The sequence below is a fragment of the Podarcis gaigeae genome, assembly GCF_964106915.1.
Source record: "Podarcis gaigeae genome assembly, chromosome: 5".
NCBI lineage: Eukaryota > Metazoa > Chordata > Lepidosauria > Squamata > Lacertidae > Podarcis > Podarcis gaigeae.
This window is the reverse complement of record NC_139681.1, coordinates 73,821,483-73,848,965: the sequence shown is the minus strand read 5'-3', so window position 1 is coordinate 73,848,965 and position 27,483 is coordinate 73,821,483. Positions and strand designations below refer to the sequence as shown.

General features: G+C 40.2%; 2 protein-coding genes across 4 annotated transcripts in view; one reads left to right on the top strand and one right to left on the bottom strand.

Moving 5' to 3' along the window:
- The window catches only part of PCOLCE2 (procollagen C-endopeptidase enhancer 2), a 28,332-nt gene extending 23,601 nt beyond the window's left edge, over positions 1 to 4,731 (top strand). For both annotated transcript variants that reach the window (XM_083739790.1, XM_083739789.1), the window contains exon 9: positions 471 to 4,731. In XM_083739790.1, the coding sequence (XP_083595916.1) occupies positions 471 to 601 (131 nt within the window). In that variant the 3' untranslated portion in view covers positions 602 to 4,731. The remainder of the gene's footprint in view (positions 1 to 470) is intronic.
- TRPC1 (transient receptor potential cation channel subfamily C member 1) lies at positions 1,483 to 25,844 on the bottom strand. 2 transcript variants are annotated; one of them, XM_083739422.1, is made up of 13 exons: positions 25,170 to 25,844; positions 21,672 to 21,826; positions 21,366 to 21,467; positions 20,372 to 20,580; positions 18,981 to 19,112; positions 18,286 to 18,481; positions 16,391 to 16,727; positions 14,239 to 14,378; positions 11,417 to 11,560; positions 8,705 to 8,880; positions 8,376 to 8,577; positions 6,987 to 7,181; positions 1,483 to 5,002 (listed from the first exon to the last, which is right to left on the bottom strand). In XM_083739422.1, the coding sequence occupies exons 1-13, from the start codon at positions 25,303 to 25,305 to the stop codon at positions 4,775 to 4,777; spliced, it is 2,352 nt and encodes a 783-aa protein (XP_083595548.1). In that variant the 5' UTR covers positions 25,306 to 25,844; the 3' UTR covers positions 1,483 to 4,774. The 2 variants fall into 2 exon arrangements, with proteins under 2 accessions (XP_083595548.1, XP_083595549.1); XM_083739423.1 differs by having other exon boundaries at positions 20,378 to 20,580; positions 25,170 to 25,841.
- Positions 25,845 to 27,483: the final 1,639 nt, after the last annotated feature.

The window sequence follows — 27,483 nt, the reverse complement described above, 5'->3', positions numbered from 1 at the left end:
AACTGAACTTATTCTTCCTTAAAGGTAAATGTTCAGTTTCAAAATTAATTAATGTTCACTCTAATCCAGGAATACTTAATATGGTGCCTTCCTGATTTTGTTGCACTCCAACTTCCATCAGCTCCATCTAGCATGGCAGTGTTCAAGGATGGTGGAAACTATGGTCCGGTAATGTTTGGAGGACATCACATTGGCAATTCCCTGGTCTGGTGTTTACAGTTCTGAGTAAAGTCCGATCTGTTTCCCTCTCTGAGAGGAGAAACCAAAAGATATCATACCCTGAAATCTACATATTCAACTAAGAGATTATAAAAGCTATAGAAGGCCATTGGCCATTAACAATACAGATATACAGGTTTACTCAATGATCACACTATAAAAATTGCATGAAATAATAGAGCTGTATTTTCCAAATTGTAGAACCAGAAATTCTGTTCCACTATTTTTTAAAACTCTTCCCCTCTCAACAGGTCTAAATTACGTCATTATGGGACAGGTAGAAGAAGATGGCAGAGGTAAAATCCTGCCCAGCAGTTTTACAATGAGTTTCAAGACGAAGAACCAAAAGATCCTGAATATCTTGAAAAACAAGCAGTGTTGAATGTGAATTTTTGCAGCCGAGTCCTGTCATCTATCCTCCAGAATCTCTCTTCATGCAAATAAAATGGGAGATTTTCCAGGAACGTAGTGTACTTTCCGGAATTTTTCAACCTTGTTTTTCCCCATAGACTGATGTTGCAAAAATCAAAAGAAAAATACCATGATTGCCAATTTTATCTTTCAAAACCTTCAGCAACATCAGCCAGCCTGTACCATACCAAATTTTCACTACCGTGAATTTCTTAATTTATACTTTTCTCAGAAGGATTTTTTTAAAAAAAATGACTGATGTGATGAAGTGCAATATTTATAGTAATTCATTTTAACTTAGTTTTCCTGTTTCCTTGCAGTATAAGCTACACTTAATAAACAGTTCTAAAAAACTCAGTGGCTTCAGTGTTGGGAATGGATATGGAAGTTCCAGGTTCAAATTCACTTGGGTATGTTGTCCTCAGCGCAACAGTGTTTGCACATGGTGGCAAACCATTATTAAAGGGTTACTGTGACTCAAAACCATTCCTTCACTTTTCCCCTGGTGTGAGCAGGAGCAACAAACCATGATCATGGCAGCTTATTTTGCTTCCAAACAAACTGCATTCTAAAGCCAAGGTTTGCTCTTCACTTATAAGGATTGCTAACCTGAGTAAAACAACTGTTTGTTGCTCAAATGTGTGCTAGGGGAAGAGTAAGGAAGGAGCAAAATATGCATTCAAAGCAATCCATTAACTACCATTTAACACGACATTAAATTGGGCATGTGTAGCTTTGTACAAGACATGATCTCAGCCAATCACACCTCACAAGGACTTCGAGAGGAAAAAATGATGTCCTGAGCTCCATGAAAAAGACAAGATACAAATGAAACAAATTAATCACCTGAGCTTTTAGGCAACAATTCTTTAATGTCAAAAAGCTTATTAGGAAATGAAACAACTCTTTAAAAAAGCTTAAATTACAGAAGTATCCAATTCAAGAATGATATGAAATGAAAATTCACTTTGAAACACAATGAAGTCTGGAAGGATTACCCCAAAGACATCCGCTGGCTCATCAGCAGAAAGCCATCAACTGCTGTCGTACCTTATTGGATTCTGCATTGTATACAGTATAAATCCTGAATTCTGCAGCAAAACACATTCTCATCAGGTTTTTTTCTGAGTTTTTTCCTGCATCACTTATTTTGTGCTATTCATGCTGTGTACTTGTGGAATGATAATGGCAAGATTTTTTTTTTAAAAAAAACAGAAACATAACATCTGAGAGAAGACTAGATTTGGAGCAAATCATTTGTAACTACTCCTTAAAAATAGTTACAACCACAGTACCACAAGATAAACATTCTGGAAAGGGCCCCTGAAATTAGTTGTAAGAACCTGGAAAACACAGGTTTTGTCATTTATTTCTATAAAGCCTTTTTAAAAAGCAGAAGCACAGTTATAATCTGGTTGCATGAAAAAGGCAGGAAAACGGGGGGGGGGGGGATAGTGTAACAAAAAAAGTAGCTTTTGTTCCGCATTTTACAATTAAGATCTCCAAAGCACACAGTTTCATGTGATATACTGTATATGGTATCAATGGCAACAATTTTTCTGAACAGATTCTTAGATTATCCATTAGGTCAGCATTTGCCTCCCCCCGCAAAAAATAGTTATTTATTCTGTTTCTCTAGTGTTTCAACAGAGAAGATACAACATATGGCACAAAGCATTCATATATCTTAAGCCACCAGCTTTTTCATAAAACTGGATTGAGTCATTATTTATATTGAAGTCTACATACAATTTAAAAAAAATCTTTAGGTAATCTGCATTCTTTCTAATGAAGTCACACATATATCTTTTTAATATACAAAATATATTATTTTTTTCATAAAAACATCATTACAATAAATAGGGGGAATATTGACTTAAACCTTGTTCCCTCATTCATCCTGATTTACGCTACAAGGAGACCAGACCTTTTGCCCTTAAATTCTGCAAGCTAATATAAAGTCAGACAACAGCAATTCCTACTATATTTACACCGCATGACATCAATGAGACTTAAGCACACCAGTGCCCTGTGCAGAAATAACATGTTGTCACTATGGGTGTGCTAAGTATTAACCATGGCATAGAATTAAGGGTTTTCCTTTCCAAGTAAACAGAGCATCAGTATTCCGTACTAACAATCCCTAGCTTATTCTTCCTCAAGTAGAATGAAACAGCAGATAATGACAATACTTATTATATAAATAAGTGATAAAATGCAAAAGCAAAATGCATTCAAAACAGGAAGTATAAGGACAAAACCATTAATGTCTTCATAAAGTATTTCCCATGAACACACAGGACCCAATCCCATTAAAATCTGGGATGCTTCCGATTAAATCAATGAGTTTTAAGTTCACTGCATCTACCTTGACCCACTGATAACTAGAACTGGTGACACCATAATCTCTCAATCCTTATGCATAGGTGTAGATATACACGCAGAGAATTTCCATTCTAAGAAATGCTTCAGCATGACAGCAAGGTGTCATTTCATTAACAGTGTTATAACAAAGAGTGCTTGCCTATTGCAGCTCTCCCCAACCTTTCAGCATAACTGTCGGGAGCTGTGGTTCATAACATCTGGAAGGCAACAGGTTGGGGGAGGCTGCTGTAACAGCTAATGCTGTGATCTCAGAAGACCAGCTTTGAATTCCTTTCGTTGTCATCTGTAGGATATCTATATAGGTCCTGCACAGGTGGCGGTAGCAGGTGCCTGCCTGGCTTCACTGTCGAACATTGCTTCCTCCCCCCGCAAGCTATGCTGACTGCTGGGTCTCAGCCATGGTCTCAGCCAATCACAGGCAAGCTTGCGGGTGCAGCTTGGGGGCAGACCAGAAGGAAGACTTAGTCTTCTTGGCTTCCATCTGGTCTGTTCCCATGGCATATAAAGGAGCCGAGCCTGGGCTGTTTTCAGTCACAGCTTGGTCTCTGCCAAAGAAGGACATTGCCAGAAGGCTCCCAAAGAAGATCCTGGGCCTTGGAAATGTCTAAAACTGAAAGCTGGGCCTCCCAAGTGTTTTCTTCAGTGAGTGGCAACAGATTGTTGAACAAAAGGCACTTTTAAGTGCCAATCCTTAATAGCAGGGTAGGATTTCGGGGCTACAGGAGGCAGCAGCGGCAACTGTAGTGGGGTGCCAGGAAGCGCTCAGTGCCAGGGGTTCTCCTCACCCCCTCTCCCTCACACCAAATGCCTACGTCCAAACCTGTTGACATCTGTAATCAATAAAGTTGTGGCTTGTTTAAATCCCAAGTGGTTGCCCTGTGTTTACTTCAATTTCAACACTGAGTCTGGGGCCCACAACTGAAAAATCTGTATTTCATGTACAGTACTGTGTGGTAAATGTGAATTTAGGAACTCACTTGAAATCAAATTGATTTAAATGGAGCCAAAAGGCATGGACACAGATGACACCTTAGAATTATCTATCAGCAATTTACTCAACTATTTTCTAAAATATTATCATCATTCAAGTTCCAAAGTGATATCTTTGGTATCATTCAGTAGTGTGGAGTACAAGAATGACAAATATTATTGTTATAATGATATGACTTTTCATAGCCTTTAAAAAATGTATTCTGTAATCTTTATTGATAGCCTTTTCACAAATGTGCTCTTTTAAAGTATTCCAATATCTCTCCTCACATATATACTTCTACTTGAAAGGATAACAATTCTTTTAATATTGTAAATATAGTTATTTGTACTGCCTAACCTATATTGGTCTTGGGGATGGAGATTCAATTACTGTTTCCTTCTCAAAAACGCAAATGTGTGCAAACAAATCATAATCTTAACCATGTCTATCTACTCAGAAGTAAGTCCTTATGAATTGAATGGTGCTTTCTTCAAGGGTTAGGAATGCAGCCTAAATTCTGAGATCCAATTGTTAATGACACATTACAAACTCAACATTTGCATTTGGCAGACTATGTACAAATTTTACATTTTGTATACTTAATAAAAAGCCTCAAAAGAACAAAAAATAGTTACTTTCTTCACAATTGAGTTTGGCTGCATCACATGCAACGGCATTTTAAAAATGTAACGAGAAGAAATTTTCATCTTTTATTATTTGAGCTGAAAATAAAAATATTCCAATGAAGGTGTCTAAATTTAGGTGTTTTATTTAAAACCTTGATTCCTAGTTTCTTTGATAAAATATAGCATACTTTGAAGTCCGGAACCCAAGCAGGTCTCTCATTTCATTTCGGAATTTTGATAAGTCTTGCCGCAGCTCATTGAGATTTTCTACAGTTGCTTGATCAGTGCTTTGCATTCTCTGTCTCATGGAAGTCAAATAACGATGAACTAAGCAACACATTACCTTTTGGTAATTCTCATCTCTCTTTTGTTTCAGATTTCTCCACTCCTGTAAGCAAACAGTGACATATTATATATAATGTACAGATGGCTATGAATTCCACCCCAGTTAAAAAGCTTGTGTATAATTGTAAAATAACACTGGGCATGACCCACCCCAATGTTCTATTTTGCACAGTCACATTTGTGCATGCATGCCTGCTAGACAGGGAGACAGATCCTGGAAGGTTGGCAGGTGATGTCTTTGTACCTTCCTATATTGGATAGTTCATCTCACCAGTGATCAGTGTGGTGGCAGAGCAATGTAGAGTTTTCAGCAGAAGTGGCTGCTTTGAGTCTCAAGTGGCCAGCAGTGAGCCAGTGATGAGTTCCCATTCCCAAACTGCTCTGAGTGTGTGTGTGTGTGTGTGTGTGTGTTTGTGTTTGCCTTGTGCTCTCTCTCTCTCTCATCTGTTCCTGCTGTCTCTCCATATTTCTGCCCCACCTAAAGTTTTAGACGTAATAGCTCCACCATGGATTTCAAATTGCATGGCTGAGTGTTTCCTGGGTGCTCAGTTCTTTGACTATATAATGTGTATTTGTCTACAGCTTGACTAGCTTTTCTAGGTTCTCTGCCATGAATTGACAGATTATACTTATGGATTATACTCAGTGTATCCCATGAATACAATGGGTAAAAGTTTTGTTTCCTAGAATGTCCTCCAAATGCTTAACTCCTTAATAATATGCTGCACATATGCATCTTATGATGTGTCTTGAAGTGCATTCTGCATTTTGACTGCTTCAGCCTGTATAGCATGCACGCACACACACACACACACACACACACACACACACACAACCATCAACAAATTCTAATTTCTTCTCATCTTTAGCAATATACACAGCAGAAACTAAGAATAGGATACAGAGTTGCTATAGAGCAGGCATGGCCAAACGCCCACCATCCCTAGCTAACAGGACCAGTGGTCAGGGATGATGGAAATTGTAGTCCCAAAACATCTAGAGGGCCAGGTTTGGCCATGCCTGCTATAGAGGAACTGATGATCTATCTGGATAAGAAATTAATGGGCTACGTCTAATTATGCCCACCAGCATGTGCAATGGAAATCACTTGCAGAATGGGACTTCCACTCAGTGCTTTGCCTTCCCACCCAGAAAAAATTCTCCAGGGGTTCACTAAACCCTCTGCAGCATATTTAGGTGTTGTGTGGGAAGCAGCACAATAGGGGAAGGAGAAGCCTCACTGAGCAAGAGAAAGCCCACCCATGCTAGTTTTACATGCACAAAACATGCCTTCCCTTAAAAAAACAAACAAACAAACCCAAAAATTCCTGTCTCTATACCAAGGTCTGTATTAAGATGTCGGATGATTCTTCAATTATTTTTACCTGCGAGAGGAACTCATCGTGATACCTGATGAGAGGGTGCCCAAGATATGTTTATTCAAAGCAGTTGTAAAACAAAGAGGCTGCAGTGTTTCCTGTGGGTATTTTGTTTTGACATGTCACAGGGAATGCTTAAAATCAGCACATGGTAGGGGAAAACTAACAAATCTGCATCATTTTAGAATTAACATCTTGCTATAGAAAAAAACCTCATTTACCTGTACTGAATTTGCACTACTGTACTTTAAACCCTTAAATAATGTTATGAGAGGGAAAAGCAGAAAGGACTTCAGAGGTTGCACTCAAATAGCTTGCAAATGACTTGTGTAAGATACTTCATTGATGTTTGGATGCCAGGCACCGTTTTGAATCAAGGTGGTGGACCAAAACATGCCTTTGGCATGACTTCACCCATTTTGTCACCTGGTTTTTTGTATTGTTGGGGTTTTTTGCATGATAGGTGTAAACTGACGAATTACACACTCCATTTAAAAATCACTGTATCTTTTAGCTTCTAAAAATTCCTGGGCACCGCTGGGCACTCCCTGTTAGTATTTTATAACTATTTGCAGGGGACTGGACTACATGACTCTCATGGTTCCTTCCAACTCTACCATTCTATGATTCTATGTTTCTATGTCTTACCTTTAAACTATTCTGTCGCTTGACTTTGCCAGATGATGTATGAGAGCCGATCCACTTGCTGAGGCTGTTAAATAGGTAGCATATAGTCTTTGGAGATGGAACAATATTGAAGGGTGGTGGTAGCGTACATTTATCATCAAAATAGCTAAGCCAGAGCTTGGCACGAGCAAATTTCCATTCTTTATCTTCATGATTCTAAATTAATTAAGGGGGGGGTTGGGAAAATAGATATCAAAAGGTTCTGCTGAGTGGTGATTATAAATTACAAAACCAAGTGACAGGGAATTAACACACACAAAAGTGCAACCCCCCATACATGCACAAAGAAAAAGATGCACCCAATATTTAACCATGTGCATGAAGCTTTCTTCTCCCCTTTCTGCAGGTGAGAAGAAGAGATGGCTGACAGGAAACCCACCAAGAACCAGGCTCAAACTTGGGTAGAGGCTTGGGCTCAGTTCATAATGGGGCCAGAATTCCCGACAATACCTATTTTACCACCATGTATTTACATGTCTATTATTTGTTTCATAAAATTTATAAACTGCTTGATTGTAAAAAAAAAACCAACTTCAAAGCAGTTTACAAAAAGATAAAACAGTAAAATCGTGTGAAATCCACAACCACACTTTAACACATACATTCCTAAGTCTCTGGGTAGGCTTGTCCAAACAAGAATGTTTGGGGCAGGTGTTGAAAACAGTACAGTGGTACCTCGGGTTACAGACGCTTCAGGTTACATACGCTTCAGGTTACAGACTCCGCTAACCCAGAAATAGTACCTCAGGTTAAGAACTTTACTTCAGGATGAGAACAGAAATCGTGCTCTGGCGGCGCGGTGGCAGTGGGAGGCCTCATTAGCTAAAGTGGTGCTTCAGGTTAAGAACAGTTTCAGGTTAAGAACAGACCTCCGGAACGAATTAAGTACTTAACCTGAGGTACCACTGTACAGTGAAGGCACCTGCTTGATCTGAATGGGCAAGGATTTCCAAAGTACAGGTGCTGCCACCCTAAATGATCGAGCTCTTACAAATGTGGAATGGGCATTTTGTGTCACCTGATGAAGGGACAATTCCGCTGATCGAAGTGGCTGAGTGGGCACATGTGGGGTAAAGCAATCTCGTACATAAAAGGGTCCTAAATTGTTAAGGGGTTTATATGTGCTAAAAATAGCAGCCTGAGCCCAGCCTGGCAGCAAATTGGCAACCAGTGTAGATACCTGAGCACAGGTGTTATATGCTGACAAGACCCCACTCCTGTCAGCAATTGTGTTCTAGCATTCTGCACTAACTGCAGCTTCCGGATCAAGCCCCACATGATTGTGCTATACAGAATCAAGAGCACTGTTGACACTTAAAATACAATAAATCTTGTTTTCAAAACACTTACCGCTATCAGCTGAAAGCTTTTATGGAGCATCGCCACCAAGAGCTTGGTAAGGACAATTACAACTACTACATTGTATGTGCCAACAATAACAGCGCCCACAAAAGACTGTAGTTCTTCGCCATAGCTAAATCTCGTGACAAAAATGGCTACATGTGCAAGAGAGAATATGTACCAAAACAGGGCAAAGCAGGTGCCAATAAATCTGGAATAAAGAAAAACTGTAGTTAGATCAAGTAGTTACTGTGCATTAAAGGCCAGATCAATGGAATCAATGCATTCATGTTCTATAAAAGAAAAACTGTGATCTCAATCAACACTATGAAACTCACGAGTGGAAGGTATCATTGCTTTGCTGCTCACAGAAAATCCCAGCACAGTCCTTTTCTTCATCCACTGTGAACCCTTTATCATACAGTTGGGTCAACCCAATGGTGAATGAGAACAACACAAGAAGAAACATTCCAAGAAATTTTCCGAAGTCCTGCAACATCTGCCCCATTGAAATCTGTAGGAACATATTGATTTGTTCTCAGTTTTAAACAGCTATGAAATATCAAATATCAAATGGTGATTGCATATTAAGAAGGCATGCTAGAAAAACTATTTTCAGGAAAGCAGATTTTCCTGACCAAATTCACAACACTATAAAAAAGTCAAGCAGCTGTTCTGAACACTGTTGGGAGAGAGCTGTAATAAAACCACAGACTACAAGAATTACATTTTATTGTACTGTACTGTACTGTACTGTACAAACACACATGCTATTTTATCCTGCATCATTTTTATTCTCATAGTAAAAGCAAAATACAGACTGTTTCCTTAACTCAAATGATATGTCTGAAGCAAAAATAATAACTATAACACGTAGAATCAATGATAATCTGGGGTATTGTTTAAGGAGTTATGTTGCTGATATTACTTTTCGTATCTTTATTTGAGATCTTATTATGATTTATGTGGAAATTGTTCAATTTGGTTGCATACATTTTTGATGTTTTACTTATTTATGACAACTTTTGTTATTCTTGTAATTAGGTACTTTTTCATTTTAGAAGCCATCCTGAGCATGGTTTTAAAATACGGAAAGGCAGCATACAAATAAAACTACATATGTATATACATATAATCTTCAACAATTTCATGACTGAAGATGGTATGAAAACTTTAACTATGTTCAATGAGGTTTACATCCAAGCATGAATGCAAAGGATCACAGACTTATGAGTAAATATGCATAGGATTGGATTATGAAATTAATAGAGATTTAAAGCTTCTGATGTATAATTTCTATAGCAGGGTTAGCCTATGTAGTACCCCTCAGATGTTGTTGCCTACAATTTTTATATTCCCCAGCCAACATTGTCAATGATCAAGGATGATGGGAATTGTACTCCACAACATCTAGAAGGCACTATGTTGGCTATCCCTGTTTTACACTAACCCTAAAACAAAAATGGGAAGGGCTATAGAACTTTCCCTGGAGTACTGCACAGATACTAGGGGTACCAGATTCTTTTTTTACTGCCCAGAGAGATTAATAGGATGACAAAACAAATCCTGTTAAGGGTAGCTATAATTTAGGCACGAACTTTAGTAGTCAGTGTTATACCTACAAAGTGTTATACATTTGTAGAAGACACTTTTTTGTGAAAATCTGAAGCGTTTGTTACACAAAAACAATCTTATTGTAAAGATTATTGTAAAGACTGTTTTTGGTAGCAGTGAAGTTAGGATATATCCATCCCGCATTTTGACCCGTGTATCCACAAAGCAACTTACAATAAATATAAACATCAATTTATTCAGTTACAGATAGGTAGCCGTGTTGGTCTGCCATAGTCAAAACAAAAAAAATTCCTTCCAGTAGCACCTTAAAGACCAACTAAGTCAGTTCTTGGTATGAGCTTTCGGGTGCATGCACACTTCTTCAGATACACATTGTGTATCTGAAGAAGTGTGCATGCACACGAAAGCTCATACCAAGAACTGACTTAGTTGGTCTTTAAGGTGCTACTGGAAGGAATCAATTTATTCAACTTTTCAAAGCATTTGAGCATTCACAGTTTGAGATAAAGGAAGATGGCAAACTGCTTTGAAAGTATATATGATGCTGCAGTAATATGTGTTTCATTTCACTGAAGGGGTGCAGTTTATGGGCATTTGAAAGTCACAACCTACTTTTGGAAAAGTATGTGGGTCAGTCTATGGTCGCCAACAAGAGCAACTAAAGCTCCAGTGTGCCATTGAATGGGGTGACTGTTGGCTGTTTATGTACAACTGGATTTCTGACTTCACTACATAGAGGGCTAATATAAATGGATGTTATAGTTGCAATACATAAATAAATATGTACATTACATAGTGAATGTCTTCAAAAATGAATACGGACTTTTTAATGTTCAATATGTTGCCTCCCTGTTCTATTAATGAGGAATTTGCAATAGAAAATGAGATTAAGTTGGTAAGATGGAAAGGAATAAAAACTGGAGAACTCTCCCTGCTGTGACACAAAGTGTCTTATGGGTAACATTTGATGTTTTTTCTTATATGTCTCATGTGTTAACTGTAATCGGGGACGAACACAACAATAATATGGCTCTTTGAGCCGTGTCTAACAGACAGGTGTGCACTCTTTTATATTACCTTCCTTGGTTGCTGTTGTCACACAACTAGATATCTTTGGAACTAGGCCTCTGAATTATTTCCAGAATATCTGGCACTATAAATAGGATGTGCTGCTAACGCTTTGATCTCAATTCACCTTCAAATGGCACATAAAGCAATTTCCTTTTTAAAGGATGCTGCACTCCTTTGTGTACCATGTATAATGCCATTTCCGTTTCATTTCTAAAGTTTCTAGCCCAGTGAAAGAACCACCACTTTATATGCCCCAATAAGCCCACATAATCAGGTCACTATCCAACTACAGAAAGAATAACTATCAATACACACAGTGATAGAAATTGAAATATAAGTAGAGAGTCTATCTGAAAAAACCAGAGGCAATTACGCCTAGGCATTTCCTCCCTAGGACAACTTACCTGAAGTGGCCCTAGGACAGAGCTTGTTGTATACATGAAGAAAAGTCGAAGGTAACTCAGAACGTTGGCAAAAGCAAACAGACCTTCTGCCACCAGGGTAGGGTGGAAGGCATCCCAATCCTTCCTCTCAGCAAAATTATGGAACTAGAGTTTTTGAAAGAAGTTGAAGTTACTTTAAGTTGTAATAGATAATCCAGCGACAGCTTTCATCAACCAATGACACACACTATCTGATTGTAGCCCATATTCCAACCATGAACAAATTGCAGCAAACACCAGGAGTCACACATTTCCTTTCCCCCTTTTAAGTTGTGAGAGGCAAAGATCAGGAGTAATGGTTTATAATTTGCAGGATAATGATATTTTGCTGTTATATCCAAATGCAGTGAACACTGATTTGCACAAACCAACGCTCTGTGTATTTAGGATGACTATAATTTGTCACAAATCCGCCCGCTCATGTAAAAAGAAGAGATGGCAAGACAAGGAAGGAACACACCACCCTGAGGCTTGCTCATAACAAAGCATGCCTTGACATTGCTACTGAATGTAGCCAACAGGAGGCTGCAAAGAAACAGGAGTATTTTCCAGCTGCTAACAATCCAGGACAAGATCCAGCACTGAATGAGGTAAAATAATGGACCAATGATCAAACAGCTGCCCTACTGACTTTTTTTTTACACTCAATTTATTTCTGTCTAAAATATAAGCTAGCTTTATTTGAATGAGATTTTCTGACTCAAGGCAATTTTTTGTCAGGATAGATATAAGCCTATTTAATCTGGAAGGTTCTTACATGACTAGCAAGCGGAGCTAAGAAGATACAGCTTTATCTTGCACTCTAAATGAACACCAGGCAACAAGAAAGGCAACTCTGAAGATTCAGCCACATGAGGAAAGAATATCTGAGTGGTTCAGGTTAATACAGTTGCAGCAAGACGATTTCTGCCATCCATTACGGCTGGTACAGATTTGTTTTCCCTCCATTAGTCATGACTGGGAGTGGGCAGTAGATCACATGCCCCTGTCTACAGACCCTTCCCTCAAGAGCACGTTTCCTTGTGACTCTTGGCCATTGTTCAATATTATGTCTGTATTAACATTAACAATGATTAATCCTAATCAGGGTATATTCCTCACTCAAGATTCATAACTTGGATTCAAATCTTGGGTTGGGAGCAAATTGTGACTAATATCTACCACAGTTAACGTAGATGCAGGAACACTATACTGCAGAGACTAGTAAGATAGATATCACACCAAACCAAGGGGTGCAAAATTAAAAAGCTGCACATACATTATTATCACGAAGAAAAGCCCATATTATTATTATATATGATTATATGATTAATGTGCCCAATACTTTAGCGGCCTGCATTTAAAAATAAAAAGGTCCCAAAGAAGCTTGTAATCTAAAGTGAAAAGAAAACGAAAGGGAAGGGAAGCACAAAGGATGGATGTATCAAATGCAGCCACACTCCCTTAGGGCCAAACTGAACAGTACAAGAAATGTGTGTCAGCATTTACATCTCTCTGTGTGTTCATCTCTACCCACGCGTGCTTTAAGCATCAGCTGCAAACCCCAATCATTATCAGGATAATAGCACTGATGGAAAGGCCTTAAAGCCTTTCTCCATGCGGTCCTGATGAAAATTCCCCCTTTTCCCCCAGTCTCGCTTCTGCCATTGGCTCTGTGGCCTTCAGCAAGTCACAATTCTAAGTCTTAGTGACTTATGCGTAAAATTGGAGTGTAAGCAGCACTCCACCCAAAGTTATTGTAAGGGAAAGAAGGATAGAGGATTTAAAGCAAAGCGATGTATAAGTTAATCAGATTTCATCATCTTTAGGAAAACAGATGATTTGCTTATCATCGCAAATAAGCCAATGTTTCACAAATATTCTCCAAGAAAATAAAGGGAATGTTTATTCCTGCATTGCAGGGGACTGGACTAGATGACCCTCAGGATACCTTCTATCTCCACAATTCTATGATTCTAGGCTGTAGCTAAAGCTTGTAACATAGCCTTCACTGGAAAAAAATGTGCCTAATTAGAATTAGTAGGTTTCTGGTGTATAAGCCTCTGTATTATATACTCATATGGCACATAAATCCCCCGTTTCATTTTATAATATGTGCACAATACATGAGACTTATGAATGCTCTGCTTTCCTTTGGGTCACATCTGTGAGGTCAAGAGGGGGTGGCCTTGTCATCTGGGCAGATCAGGCCTTCCATACACACTAGCCAGGCTCCGCACCCCAGGGAGTCACTTTGGTGCTGCTACTGCAGCAGAAACAAGGCAGGAGGCAGCAGTTACGAGTTACCAGTCTCTGCATCCACAGGAGACGCTGTGATTCTCCAGCAGTTTAGCTTCACCCCCAGAGTCACACTCCAGATGGATGACAACAATGAATGCAACTAATTTCAGATAAGACTACAAATCTACTTGGATGAATAGCAACGTTGCTGTTGGTTCACATCCTTTTTTTCTATAATAGAATAAAAACACTCGACTACACCATCAAACACACCAAAAACATAAGAAAACAGAAAGACTCAAAATGCAGCTAGATCTTCACATGCTTACTTTCTCTACTAGTGCTAAATATATAGAGACTGAAATCAAAGACATACTTTGAGGCTTTAAATTAAGAATGAATGTTCCTAGGACGCCCTCCATTTTGAAAAACAGCGTAATTTTATGCTGGTGTCAACCACCAAGAGTTTTGTTGTTTTAAAACATTTTTTAAACTTATTTTTTTAAAAGGTTATACAGGATTCTGCACAACACAGTGTTATCAAACACTGAGTTGATGTTTACCTTGTTATGGGCAACTACTTTGAGAGCAAAAGTTGCCAAATAGAGAGAATTCATGACAAAACTAAGTTGATTTCGGGATTCTTCTAAGAAGTCTTCTAAGCCTTCATACCAGAGCCTTTTAACATCTGACCACACCATTCCTTAGAGCAGAGAAACAGAATGCAGTTAGTGAGATAGACTAGATTCATTTCACAGTGATTTCAGTAAATTCTATGTGTCTTTCCATCAACTACAAAACTCTCCCCCACTCCCCCACCCCAGAGTAATGGAGAGCAGAGGAACTTAAGAACTGTGTGTACTGCCAAAGAAGCATTGGGTTAAAACATGCAAGAAGGGATCCACACCTTCTAAAAGACAGTGGGAATTATGCTAACAACATAACTACAACAGCCAAGCAAGGGTACCACTATAGTGGCTTGGGTAGATAGCCACATTTTAACCTGGAGTCAAAACTCAAGCAATGTTGGTGCTATCCTTTAGCAGCCTTTCATATTCTAGTCTCTCTTTTCAAAGTCATAATCAGTGTGGTTAAAAATAGCAAGAAGTGAGTCTCAAAAGCAATGTCTGTATCTACATCTCTTACTAAGGAAAAAAACCTCTTCTATGTAAATGACATACTCTTATGTCAATAGTGAATGTTAATAGTTTTAAAATTTCTAGTCAATGTCACATTATGCTCCCCCCCCCCCCCGCAGTACATTCTATACTACTTTACTATCAAACATTTGTAATAATAGCAACATACACAATTCCAAACTGAGCATAAAGAATATATAGGGCCATTATTAGTTAAGCAGTATGCTTCACAAAAGATTAAGTTACGGTTTAGTGCACCAAGTACAACTGTAATTTCATTTGCATTTAGAAAATAATAGCAAAGGTTGCTGAATTCATTTTAACAAACAATGCTGAAAAGTAGTGATCCATGCTCCCTCTGCTGGTTCTGTAGTTACTTCAGATAATCTGCAAATTGTTTCTGGAAAGACAGCTGACACACTTCAAGGAACAGAGTTCTCTATAAACATGGTCAAGTCTACAAATATTTAAGTTCTATTTTCAAAAAACTTGTTATGTGGACTGTAGGAATGATTTACACAATCCTTCCTTCCATATAAAGGAGGCAGAATAGTACAAAATAACAACATCACAGCTTTGCCGTGTATGGGCTGGAGACACACATTTTCATGCTCCCACACCAGGCATACTCCAGCTATGTGTGAATCAGCACCACAGGGACTACTTCTCATACCTGAAAACTTCTTACAAAGTATTACTTTCATGTATGAAAATGGAATGTGCAACTATAATATATGACAATTCCAACTTTTTTTTTGTTGTTGAGGGGTAAAATAGATATGTGGGTGCCTGTCACAGGTCTGTGTAATTCCATTTTTTTTACAGCCAAAGATGCAACCTGATAAGAACTAAACTCATCCCCTTCCCTTGCCTTAACTTGCTACATTTTTATGACTTCAAGTACTTTTCTCCCCACCCCGACTCACTTCCAGTACTGAAGGTGGGGAAAGAGAAGAAAGTCTACACAACGGAAGACGTGAAAGTATTCAGCTTCTGTGATCTGACATCCACCTTTATTTAGACCCCCTCACCCTACAGTTCATATATGAAATAGAAGAGTTACATGAACCAACAACAAACATGCCTGTCCACATTTAAGTCTTTAAATGGTAATTTGTTGTTTGGCTGAATTCTTACGAGACTTTCACCTCTGGGATCTTTTTAGAAACCTTAAGAATCACTGGGACATTATTTTTCCCTTCAAAGGTATGGGGTTCCCCAATGACCATAGAGCCTTCTCTCCTTAGCATAAGTAAATACACTCAAAGGAAACTAGTAGAGGAACGTAGACCAGGAGAGGGTTTAAAAGATATGGGAGACCATAAGAGTTCTCTCATTTTCCTACTGCAGTGTTACATTGTCTGTGCACACAAACAAAACTCCCAACTCTTATGCCCTACGTAGATCCAACTACAGCATAATCAGTCACACCCCTAGATAGTAATGGCACATAAAGCCTGGTAAAATAAAAATATATCCTTCAACTATATTAAGACTGGAATATGTCTTTTTCCATTACTGGACAATATTGCCAGGGCTCCAATGTTAGAGTTGTAACAATTAATTTTATACTTACCAATTAGCCAAAATAGTAGAAGATAGTCTATTCTCTCCAATTCTGGCCCCATGGTATTTTTTTTATCTTCATTGTAGACAAGTGAGTACAAGTTAAGCAAGAGCAGAAATGTGAAATACGATGCTCCATGAATAATAAACTTCATAAACGGAGTGTGAATTATTCGGCCTATTTGAGATTTTGGAGCCAACAAGTAACAAAGAGATAGTATTGGCCAAAATATGCCAACCGTCAAGACAGTCAAAATCTTCTTAAACGTGTGCTTGCGACGGTAACCAGCCATTTGTCCAAACCAGACCGTATTGAGAAATTGTTGGCAATTAGACTGAGAAACAAACTGCAATAGGAAAAGAATTCTGCATCAATAAATACTGTCCAAAGTAGTCAATAACTCATTGCTCAAGCTTTATTTAAACCAGTGGGGAGAAAACGGGGTAAGATTACAATTGTACAGTACAACTTATACAGTCGTACCTTGGTATTCGAACAGAATGCGTTCCAGAAGTCTGTTCGACTTCCAAAACATTCAGAAACCAAGGCACGGCTTTCGATTGGCTGTAGGAGCATCCTGCAGCCAATCGTAAGATTCGGAAATTGCGCCAGACTTTCGGCTTCCGAGGCAAAGTTCGCAAACTGGAACACCTACTTCCGGGTTTGTGATGTTCGAGTTCCAAGTTGTTAATGAACTAAGCTGTTTGAAAACCAAGGTACAACTGTAGTAAAGGTAAAAGGACCCCGACCAATAAGTCCAGTCGCGGACAACTCTGGGGTTGGGGCACTCATCTCGCTTTACTGGCCGAGGGAGCCGGCATTTGTCCACAGACGGTTTTTCCAGGTCATGTGGCCTGCATGACTAAGCCACTTCTGGTAAACCAGAGCAGCGCACGGAAACGCCGTTTACCTTCCCGCCGGAGCGGTACCTATTTATCTACTTGCACTTTCACATGCTTTCAGACTGCTAGGTTGGCAGGAGCAGGGACCGAGCAACGGGAGCTCATCCCGTCGTGGGGATTCGAACCACAACCTTCTGATCAGCAAGCCCTAGGTTGTGTGGTTTAGACCACAGCACCACCCACAACTGTAATGGTAAAAGGTAAAAAAGTAAAGGACCACTGGATGGTTAAATCCCATCAAATGCAACTATGGGGTACAGTGCCCATCTTGCTTTTCCAGCTGAGGGAGCCGGCGTTTGTCCTCAGACAGCTTTCCAGGTCAGCATGACACTACTGGTGCAACACTACTATGCATGAACACTACTGGTGCAACGTGATACTGTGACGTAAGCCAGAGCGCAAGGAAACGCAATTTGACTTTCTGCCATAGCAGTACCTATTTATCTACTTCTGCTGGTATGCTTTCAAGCTGCTAGGTTGGCAGAAGTTGGGACAGAGCAACAGGAGTTCACCCTGTTGTGCAGATCCGAACTCTAATTTCAATGGTTCTGTTTTTAAGAGGTAAAATTTAGAATAATTATTCAGGATCAAGATAACAAACAGAACTTCACAACTAGTGATGAACAAGTCTGTCATTTTAGTTTCTTCTCAATTCGTATTTTTCCAATCCTAACTTCAGTTCCCCACATTTCTCCATCAATTCATGAAGTTTAAGAAAACTCATCAACATTATAGAGTGAATTTCTCCAAATACAAATGTTTTTGTATGCAATTTTGCCCAGGATACATAGTTCTGCAAGCAATTTTCTCTACCATAATGGATGTTCTCCATTTGATGGGACTAGTATTGGATACAACTCTTTACTTAACTAATGCTGCGGTTCTTGAAACTATTAGAAGCAGTGTGCCTATGAAGATATGTATCTATCATAGTCTGGTCTATCCCATCAATTAGTCAGACAGCTTTATAATACATTAGCAAAGAAAGAAAAAAAGACATACCTCTTTTTGGTTGTATTTAATAGCAAGCTTTAGACGACTCAAATTCATTCTCTCTTCTAACAGCCCCCTTTTATCCACATGCTCATCACTTGCTGTATGGTTGAGTATAACTTCAAGCTCCCGAGAATTCCGTGCTTGTGCAAGCAAATCTTTAGCAAAGGTTTTACACTGTTGAGCTAATTCTTCATAATCATTTCTAAGATATAGAGAAGGTAAAAGCATACTAACATACAATGGACATGATGAATATATTTTACTTTAACTCTTGGGAGGCAGTAGGCTGCAGAATATCAGCTACAGGGAATCACAAGTACAGAGAGTGCTCTTGCACTCAGGTCCTGCTTGTGGGCCAAGTAAGACCAAGATGCTGCACTTTATGAGCCTTTGGTCTCACGCAGAGGTCTCTTACGATCTTATGTCTTTTTAATGTTAATTTCACCAAAGAAAGGTCCTTCAAACTGAATACAGACTGGAATGAGTTAAAAATGAATGTGATTCAAATGGATGATTTAACTCAAAACCAATCCTAAGTACAAATGCATAGGATTCCACTGTAAATTCTCTGATATCATTTATAACCGATCATTGGGATTTTGTTGACTCACTTGTGAAGTGCCTGGATCCAATTATATTTAGAAGCATAATACTAAAAAGGAAACAGTAGTAAGAATTAGGAATTACTTTGTTACTGATACCTGAATTCAACTTCTACAAGGCTGAGTTCTCTTAAATCTGCACTAAGTTCAAAGGCTCTCAGAATTGGATCCTCCTCCGTCAACATTATTAGGGCAGGACTGGCCAAACATCGATAAATATCAAGACGAAATCTGTTATAAAAATATCAAAGAATACATCTTAAGTTAACCAGTTTTTATTTAATGGTATTTTCAGCTCATAGTTTGTTTGTAATCTATTTAATTTCAGGTGTCTGGTATATTTATCTACATTTAAAGCCATTTCCAGTACGACAAAAAGAAACATGAAATGCCCTAGGTACTCTCCAAAAGCATGCGTGCTAAGGCAAATTACTTAAGTGTATTTTGGCTTCAGCATTGAAGAAAGCTTATTAATTCAACTTTGTAGTTAGCAACTCATCCAGTAGCCACCAGGAGCGAAAAATGTCTTGTGGCAACTTCATGATCAGGCTGACAAATGAGGGATGGATTGCTCTATTGCTACTCTGCCAGCCTGCTTGTTTTTATGCTAGCCATTAAGGAAGAAAACTTATTTTCTCCATGACCAGCAGAGAAATGCAAGTTACTAGCTATTTGGCAGGCTACTAACAGTTTTGCACAATAGCAAATATATAGAGAGAGGGGGATACATTAGCTATTTCAAAAGGATAAGCACACTAATATTAAAATGAAAACTGCAGCAAATACTTGCAGAATTCCCATTATACTGACAGTGGAACCCAAACTTTAAGTCTGAGTACATAATTAGAGACATCCTGTACAATTCAGCTGGAACATATTTGGTTGCTATGCTATTTGCAATCATACAATAACTCACTAACAGGGGTGTCTGAATGTAACTGGTTCCCTAATGGCTAAAAAGCCTGGAGGCTGGGGCACACAAAAGTCTGTCCTGCCCTGGCACATCACCACCCTGCCACCCATTTATGTGCTGCATTACAATCTTGCATAAATAATATCAGAACACAGTACAAAGAGGGGAAAACCTCTCACGTCCCTCATGCCGAAATATGTGGTGGGCTAAAAATCTTGAGAAAAGGGACAATCCTCTTCTCAGTTTAGCAGAAGGTCATGCAATTATCTATTTCATGTCTGTGGTTTATAATGACCTGAAAAGGGGGGGGGGGGTAACCAACCCTCTTTTATAAAAACTTTTCTCCTGGGTCACCTGAAACAAAGGAAACCAGAGCCATTTCCCAGCTGTACCTGGAGATGCCTGGGATTGAACCTGGAATATTTTGCATGCAATGCATGTGCACTATCACTGAACTTCGGATTTTCTCTCAAAATGATTCTTACTCACTACAAGTGATCAGGCAAGTGGTTGCTTAAAATCTAATTGTTCTAAAAGACAGGAAGGAAATTACATGCATTAATAAACAGCTAATTACTGTAACCTGGAGTGCCGAAGGCTATCTTTTTTGTTCTTGGCAGTACATAATGTACATTCACAGCCAACAGCATGAGGTTTGGGTAGTGACACATCTTGCTTTAATAGCATAGTGAGAATTTCATAGTTGTTACGGTGAGCAGCTAAAATGACTGGTGCCACATCCATTGTTGTTGAATATTCTGGATTCTGAATACGTTCCATTAATTTCTGAAACAGAGAGAAGGAAGCCTGGCTTTATGAATTGTTAAATCAGAGATTAAATCTAAAAATTGTCAAATCTACAGCCAAAAATAATATATTTATTGCAGTCTCTCACATTTTAAAACTTTAAATCTTCAGAACTGAATGTGCTTATGGCAGAAAATATAATTCACCTTGTTAATTTTGTACCACACTGCCATTTAATAACTACATCTCTTTTAGCTAGAGCTGCCGGAACTGAGTTCTGACTGAAAAAAGCCCTAGTTATTGCTACTCTACTTTTGCTTAAATCTAAGATAGCCCTGGCTCAGTCCAAGTCTGAGTATTGATAATAGGGTACAGGGTACAAATAATTTTAAAACCGCACCCATTCCTCTCCAAAAAGGAAAACAAAAACAAAAATACCCTGCTCATTTTCAGATATATAACCAAAAGACACTTAAATGTACTCTCCAAAACTTCCACTATCAAATACAGTGGTATCTTGGTTCTCAAACTTAATCCGTTCTGGGAGTCTGACTCCCGAAACCATTCGAAAACCAAGGTGTGGCTTCTGATTGGCTGCAGGAGCTTCCTGCACTCAAGTGGAAGCTGCATCGGACATTTGGCTTCCAAAAAACTTTTGCAAACCAGAACACTTACTTCCAGGTTTGCGGCATTCAGGAGTCTATTTGTTTGACAACTAAGCCGTTCGAGAACCAAGGTACTACTGTATGTGCTTAACACAAAGATCTGAGCAGAACAACAGTATTAAGATAGGGCATAATACTTTTAATTTATGTAATACTAACAACAATTGTTGGTCTACTGGTTCGTTTGGGTCGATGATTAAGGAGTATATCTACAGCTCCCACAACCTCTGAGTCAATGGCCACCAAGAGTGCATCTGTAGACTGAAAAAATGGAACATTAAAGCAGAAGTAATAGCAACCTGCATACTAGGGAACAAAAGACTATTTTCAAAAATGACAAAGATAGGTTCACTGATGGAAAATGTTTCTTTTCTGAAACAACAGGTAAAAAGAAGTTAAATCTCACGATTATTCCAATGGCTATCATCATCATCAAGAAGAAGAAGAAGAAGAAGATTATAGTACCTGACAACCATAATCCAGGAGCAGCTGTAGTATGTCTAGATTCTCATTTTCAATAGTTATGGTAACAGCATTTCTCCCAAGAACATCCACACAATTTATGTTCATATCACCAGAGCTATTCTCTTCTAAAAGTTTCTTCACCATGTAAAAGTCACCTAAACCAGTAATAGACAAAGACCTATTTTAGTGCTTTTTATTTGCTGATATTCTATCATATTATATTATACAAGACGATATTTATTCCTCTTTTCCTCCAAGGGGCTCAATATGCCATGCATTGCTCTCACCTTCTCTGTATTATCCTCAAAACAACTCTGTGAGGTAGGTTAGGCTGAGAGTTGGTAACCTGCATGGTTGAGCGAGGATTTGAGCCCCATGTTTCAGGTTCTAGTCCAACACTCAACCCCTGCACCACCAATAAATATTACACTTACTTTTAAATTCAGTCATCCCTACAAGCTTAGTTCTATGTTCTGCTGTGCAGCAGATGCTTTAACACTCTGACTTAGTGACACCAAATTGCTTTTCGAAGTAGAGATTTTAAAAACCTACATCCTACACTTGCAATGCACAAGCACTGATCCTTGCACATGTACTGCCTAGCCAATGAGCAACGCTCTCAGCTCTCACATTCCAGTGACAAAATAAAGCTTTAACTATCCTTCCCTCATCCTGCCCACCTAACATACTATTAGCACTAAATTAGATGCATAGGAACTAGTGTGGTGTACATTAAATATGTGGAGTACATAACATTTTTATCATGTACACTTAAATACTTTATTCTTTTTGTTATGTTCCAGAAGAAACTCCAGATCGGAAATAATATCCTAGATAGAAGAACTATGGTGGCAACAAGTGGTGAACTGGAAGAACCACTATCCTTTGATTGAAAATTAGTATACAAAAATACTTGATCTATCCACGAAGCAGCAGGTACTACAGCAAGTGTAGGAAACTAGAAATGATTGAAGAATTGTGAGTAGTTTTATAGGAAAAAATTAGCTTCCCACTAAGTAAATTTCTAGAAATGAAACTCTTTATCTAAAAATCCCCCCTAGCCAACTATAAAAAATGCTCGAACTTCATAGTTATTTAACATCTCTTGATGCAGTTGCAAACCCACAAACAGAATACTATAATCCTGCTTCTCTCCCTGAAAGAATAACACCCAACCTCTGCCACCATCTTCTAACATTTACCTTTCTGTACAAGATAGCAGGTGACATATTATAAAAGTCACATATTGTTACAGGTCATACCATTTCAAATATTTCCACAGGACCAAAGCCACACAACTCACAAGGAAACCCCCATGTTAGTTTTAAAACATGGCAAAAATATTGGGCTCCATATTTCAAGGTAAGTTACTGTTTCTTCTCATTGTGTACGTATTTTTAAAATTTAAATAAAACAAATTATTTGGATCCAAGTGGTAAAATGAAAAAAGTCAGAATGTCTTCACACATTTTGTGTATTAGACAGAAATGTTGAATTTATAATATGTGAATGTCTTTCTGATATTATCTATTTTTAATTTTTAGTAAGGCAATGCTTCAGCAAGAGAAAGTGGAAATTAAATTAGCCTTAATAACGTAATGAGTAACAGCAATCAAAATAAGAGCAGTTAATAATTTTTGTACTTACTACATACATTTCTAAATCTCAGTAACCTTTATGTTGGACACATATATAAAGAATCATTTCCAGATTATTACTGTTCCCCCCACTTTTTACATGAATGCATGTGAACGAATAAATTAAAACCGACAGGCAGGGCAAGCCTGTCAAAAGGTAAAGTGAGTTAGCCAAGTCACATGCCAGATGACTGGAGAAGGAGGCAGCAGTGTTATGGTCCCCTCATTCATTCCCCTGGAGCACCCTGTAGGTGGGGAATCAATCTGCCCTGCATAGGCTGAGTGACAAACTAATGAAGAAAATGACTGTGATGGGCAGGCACACAGTGCTCTGTTGACTGTCCTGCACATCCATAAATGGCAGGAGGAAAGGCACAAGGCCAGAACAAGCTGCAAACAGGAAAAAAAATACTCAGGTGGTCAGGGCCTGCCTCAGTTAAATGCGCTCACTGGTTCTCCCTCCCTTCTACCACTTTACCCTCACAGCAACCTTGAGCAAAGGTGAGGCCACAAGTGTGCATCTTGACCAAGTTCACCTAGCATGTTTCACAGATTGAGTGGGGATTTGAATCCAAGTCTCCTGAACCCTCGCAACTCAGAAGGTGACTGCAACCAGGAGTAGGCAGTGCATCCCATGAAAGCAAACTAACAGAAATGCAGTACTTGGACATAAGAGAGCTCAATTGATTATGCAGAAACCAACAGAATTTCAGATGAACTCTCTTCCCAATATCATGAATGGAGGAAAGGGAGAAAAGCCCTATTCGTCCTCAAGGACAGAAGCCAGCAACATTTTCAATCTGCTGCGCAAAGGGTAAACAAGTGGTTCCCAACCGTTTTTTGGCCATGCCCCATCTAAGCATCTCTAAAATCCTGACCCCTTCCAGCCCGCCCCCGACATATAATTCTTATTATTCTAAAAGTGATCTCCTATTCACACAGAGGAAGCCTAAAAAGCCATTTACTGTTTATAACTCATTCTCGAATTGCCTTCCTTCAAAACCAAATTGCCCCCCTGTGGGCCATGCGCCCCACGTTGGGACATAGCTGTCAACTTTTTCCTTTTCTTGCAAGGGATCCTATTCGGAATAAGGAAATTTCCCTTTAAAAAAGGAAAACGTTGACAGCTATGCATTGGGAACTGGGGGGGGGGTAGACAAAACACCCCAAAAGATGCTTATTCAAGGAGGACATTTTGCTGCCAAGTTAAATCCGACTTCCTAAGAAGGCGCTTCATCCACCTTGCCCTGCTTTTGCGATTTCCCTGTGGCATATATATATATATATATATATATATATATATATATAACCACAAGGCAGTGCGAGGAAGTTTGGGTTTGAGAGGTAGCAAAAAACCTGTGCAGGTCATCATCATCCCTTGAGGAAGTGGGTGCGGGTGTGAGAGGCAAAGAGGCTGAGAAAGTGCGAGGCACACATTCAAATACAGGGCATAGCTGTCAACCTTTCCCTTTTCTTGTGAGGAATCCTATTCGAAATAAGGGAATTCCCCTTTAAAAAAGGGATAAGTTGACAGCTGTGATCCAGGGACTGGGAGATCCTGCAATCCTCACGGGCAGCCTCATCGGCTGCTCAGCATCCGTTAACACACTTCAGCCACCAATGTATAGCGGTCACAACCATAGTGGCAATATAATATTCCCGGTATCCATCACTTTTCGCGCAGCGGAGGGGGGGGCACGGACTCCTTCTCTCCTCAGAGTTCATGAGACCCTTAGGAGCCGAGTCGGAGGTTTGCGCGTCAAGCTGCCTCCGCCGCCGCCGCCGCCGCCGCCCTAAATCCACGCCGGGCCGCTCCTCTCCATCCGAGGCCCGCAACGGCCCGTCCTAAGCGACGCCCTACCTTTGTCGCAGGCGAGCAGGAAGAGCTTCTCGTCCAAGGTGGTCTCCTCCTTCACCTGCCGGACATCCTTCAGCGCCAGCAGCTTGTTAGGGGAGGCCGAGGCCGACGGGTCCGCGCTCTGGTAAAGAGCAGCCATAGCCCCGCCAGGCGGAGGCCCATCGGGAGAGGCCGCGCCGCGGGAAGGGCCCTTCCTCTACTCCCTCACGCTCCCCTTCCCTCACGCAGCAGCTGCAGCCGGGGAACCGCCGCCCGCCAGGCCGGCCAAGCGCGCCCCTCTCGCACGCAAGAGGCTGGAGAACAGCCGAGCGGCGATGGAGATGTCAAGGCAGGAGGGAGAGATCTCCGCGCAGGCGCAGGGAGGCTCCGCGGTCTCGAGGCTGTGCTCCGCGGTGGCCTAAGCAGCCGCGCGCTCTCTTCATTCGTGCCTCGTGAGGCAGCTGGGAAACATCAGCAGGCAGGGGAGGGGGCACAGAGCAAATATTCTCATCCCTCTTCCGCCGCATTTTAGACCATAGATACAGCTATAATTCAGGTCACTGGGAGGTATTTTGAAAGGAACTGCCGCAGGCCATTAAAATTCGATTGCATCGCATCGCATTGCAATGCAATCCCCTTTTCCCCCCCAAAAAGGTCAAGGTGGCAGACAAGAGTTCTCCTCCCCCATTGCATCCTCGCAACAATCCTGCGAGGGAGAAACAAAAAAAAATTCCTTCCAGTAGCACCTTAAAGACCAACTAAGTCAGTTCTTGGTATGAGCTTTCGTGTGCATGCACACAAAAGCTCATACCAAGAACTGACTTAGTTGGTCTTTAAGGTGTTACTGGAAGGAATTTTGTTTTGTTTTGACTATGGCAGACCAACACGGCTACCTATCTGTACCTGCGAGGGAGGTTAGGCTAGGTGAGTGGCTGGTCCGAGGTCACACAGTGAGCTTCCTGCCCGAGTGGGGATTTGAACCCTAGCCTCCTAGGTCCAACGCTCGTCCCACTGGTTCTGTTTTCTAGAAACTTAACCTTGAACATGCTTAAGTGCAGGCATTTGAAGCTTGTTATCAATTGCAGGAGAAGTAACTTGCCGGGCTGGCCCAAGCCATTTTGCTGCCTATGGGTTTTTTAAGAAAAAGAACCTCAGTGAAATGTGGTTCAGTGTGTGAGCTGTGATGACCTGGCTTTGAATCCCTTCTCCCAAGAAAACACCAAAAGGGTGAGGAGATACTTGCCTCCCAGCTTTCCCCCCTTTTTCCTGCTCCACATACAGTGGCGTAGCGTGGGGGGTGCAGGGTGGGCCGGCCGCAACATCTGGGGGTTAGGGTTAGGGGGCGCAAATCCACGGGTTAGGGGGTGCAAATTACTTGCCTTGCCCCGGGTGCTGACAACCCACGCAACGCCACTGTCCACATATTCACAATGTGATCTTTCCAGACCCCTCTATCTGTGGTCCTCTCAACTGGCAATGCTGAGGATTAAGCCCGGAACCTTGCGCACAGAATGTGGGATGCTTCCTTTTCCCCAGTTTTTAAGTTTGAGGAAGCGGTTCCAGTCTGTCCTTGCTATTTGCCCATGGCTGCTGGTGCCTCCTCCTCCCATGCTGACCACAGGAGAAAATCCCATCAGTTTTCAATGGATGCTGGTATTGGACAACAAGGAGAGGAAGAGGCAGAGGGAAACTGGGGGCTGGGAACGGTAGTTTGTTAAAGGTGCTGAGTTGTTAGAAGACCCCTACTCTCCTCACAGAGCTACAATTCCCATAATTCACTGAGAACAGGGATTGGGTTAAAGCACTGTGAATTGTGGCTCTGTGATGGGAGCAGGAGTTTCCTAACAACTGTCAGCACCCTTAACTATGTTTTCTAGGATTCTTTGGGGAAGACATGACTGTTAAAAGTGGTTAAAAAATATATGGTGCTGATGTGGCCTCACTAGACTAAGGGCTTCTACAGGAGACTATAGCGTATACCTTGCTGGCTATATGGCTTTTAAAGATATGGGAGATTTGTCATATGCAACCCATCATAATATGCTCCTTTACATTAAGCTAACACTGGTTTGTATGGCTAAATGTTCAGATACAGTCCTACACTCCTTGAATATGAATGACCGATTCTTTATGAGCCAGGAGTGTGGTATGTGCCTACAGTAAACTGCCTCAAAGGTTTTGCCTCTTGGATGACAAAGCCAGCCACACTTTGAAACAACTGTGGTTATTCTATAGCATCTCCTAACAACTCTCAGCGCCCTTAAACTACAGCTTGCAGAATTCTTTGAGGGAAGCCATAACTATCTAAAGTGGTATCACAGTGCTTTAAATGTATGGT

What these genes read in the sequence shown, in the direction of transcription:
- TRPC1 (XM_083739422.1), bottom strand. Translation starts at nt 25,305, where the DNA reads ATGGCTGCTCTTTACCAGAGCGCGGACCCGTCGGCCTCGGCCTCCCCT. An exon ending in CTTGTAGAAGTTGAATTCAG is followed by an intron (nt 18,482 to 18,980) that starts GTATCAGTAACA and finishes TCTATATCTTAG; the next exon opens with AAATGATTATGAAGAATTAG. An exon ending in AGCAATGATACCTTCCACTC is followed by an intron (nt 8,578 to 8,704) that starts GTGAGTTTCATA and finishes TCTTTATTCCAG; the next exon opens with ATTTATTGGCACCTGCTTTG.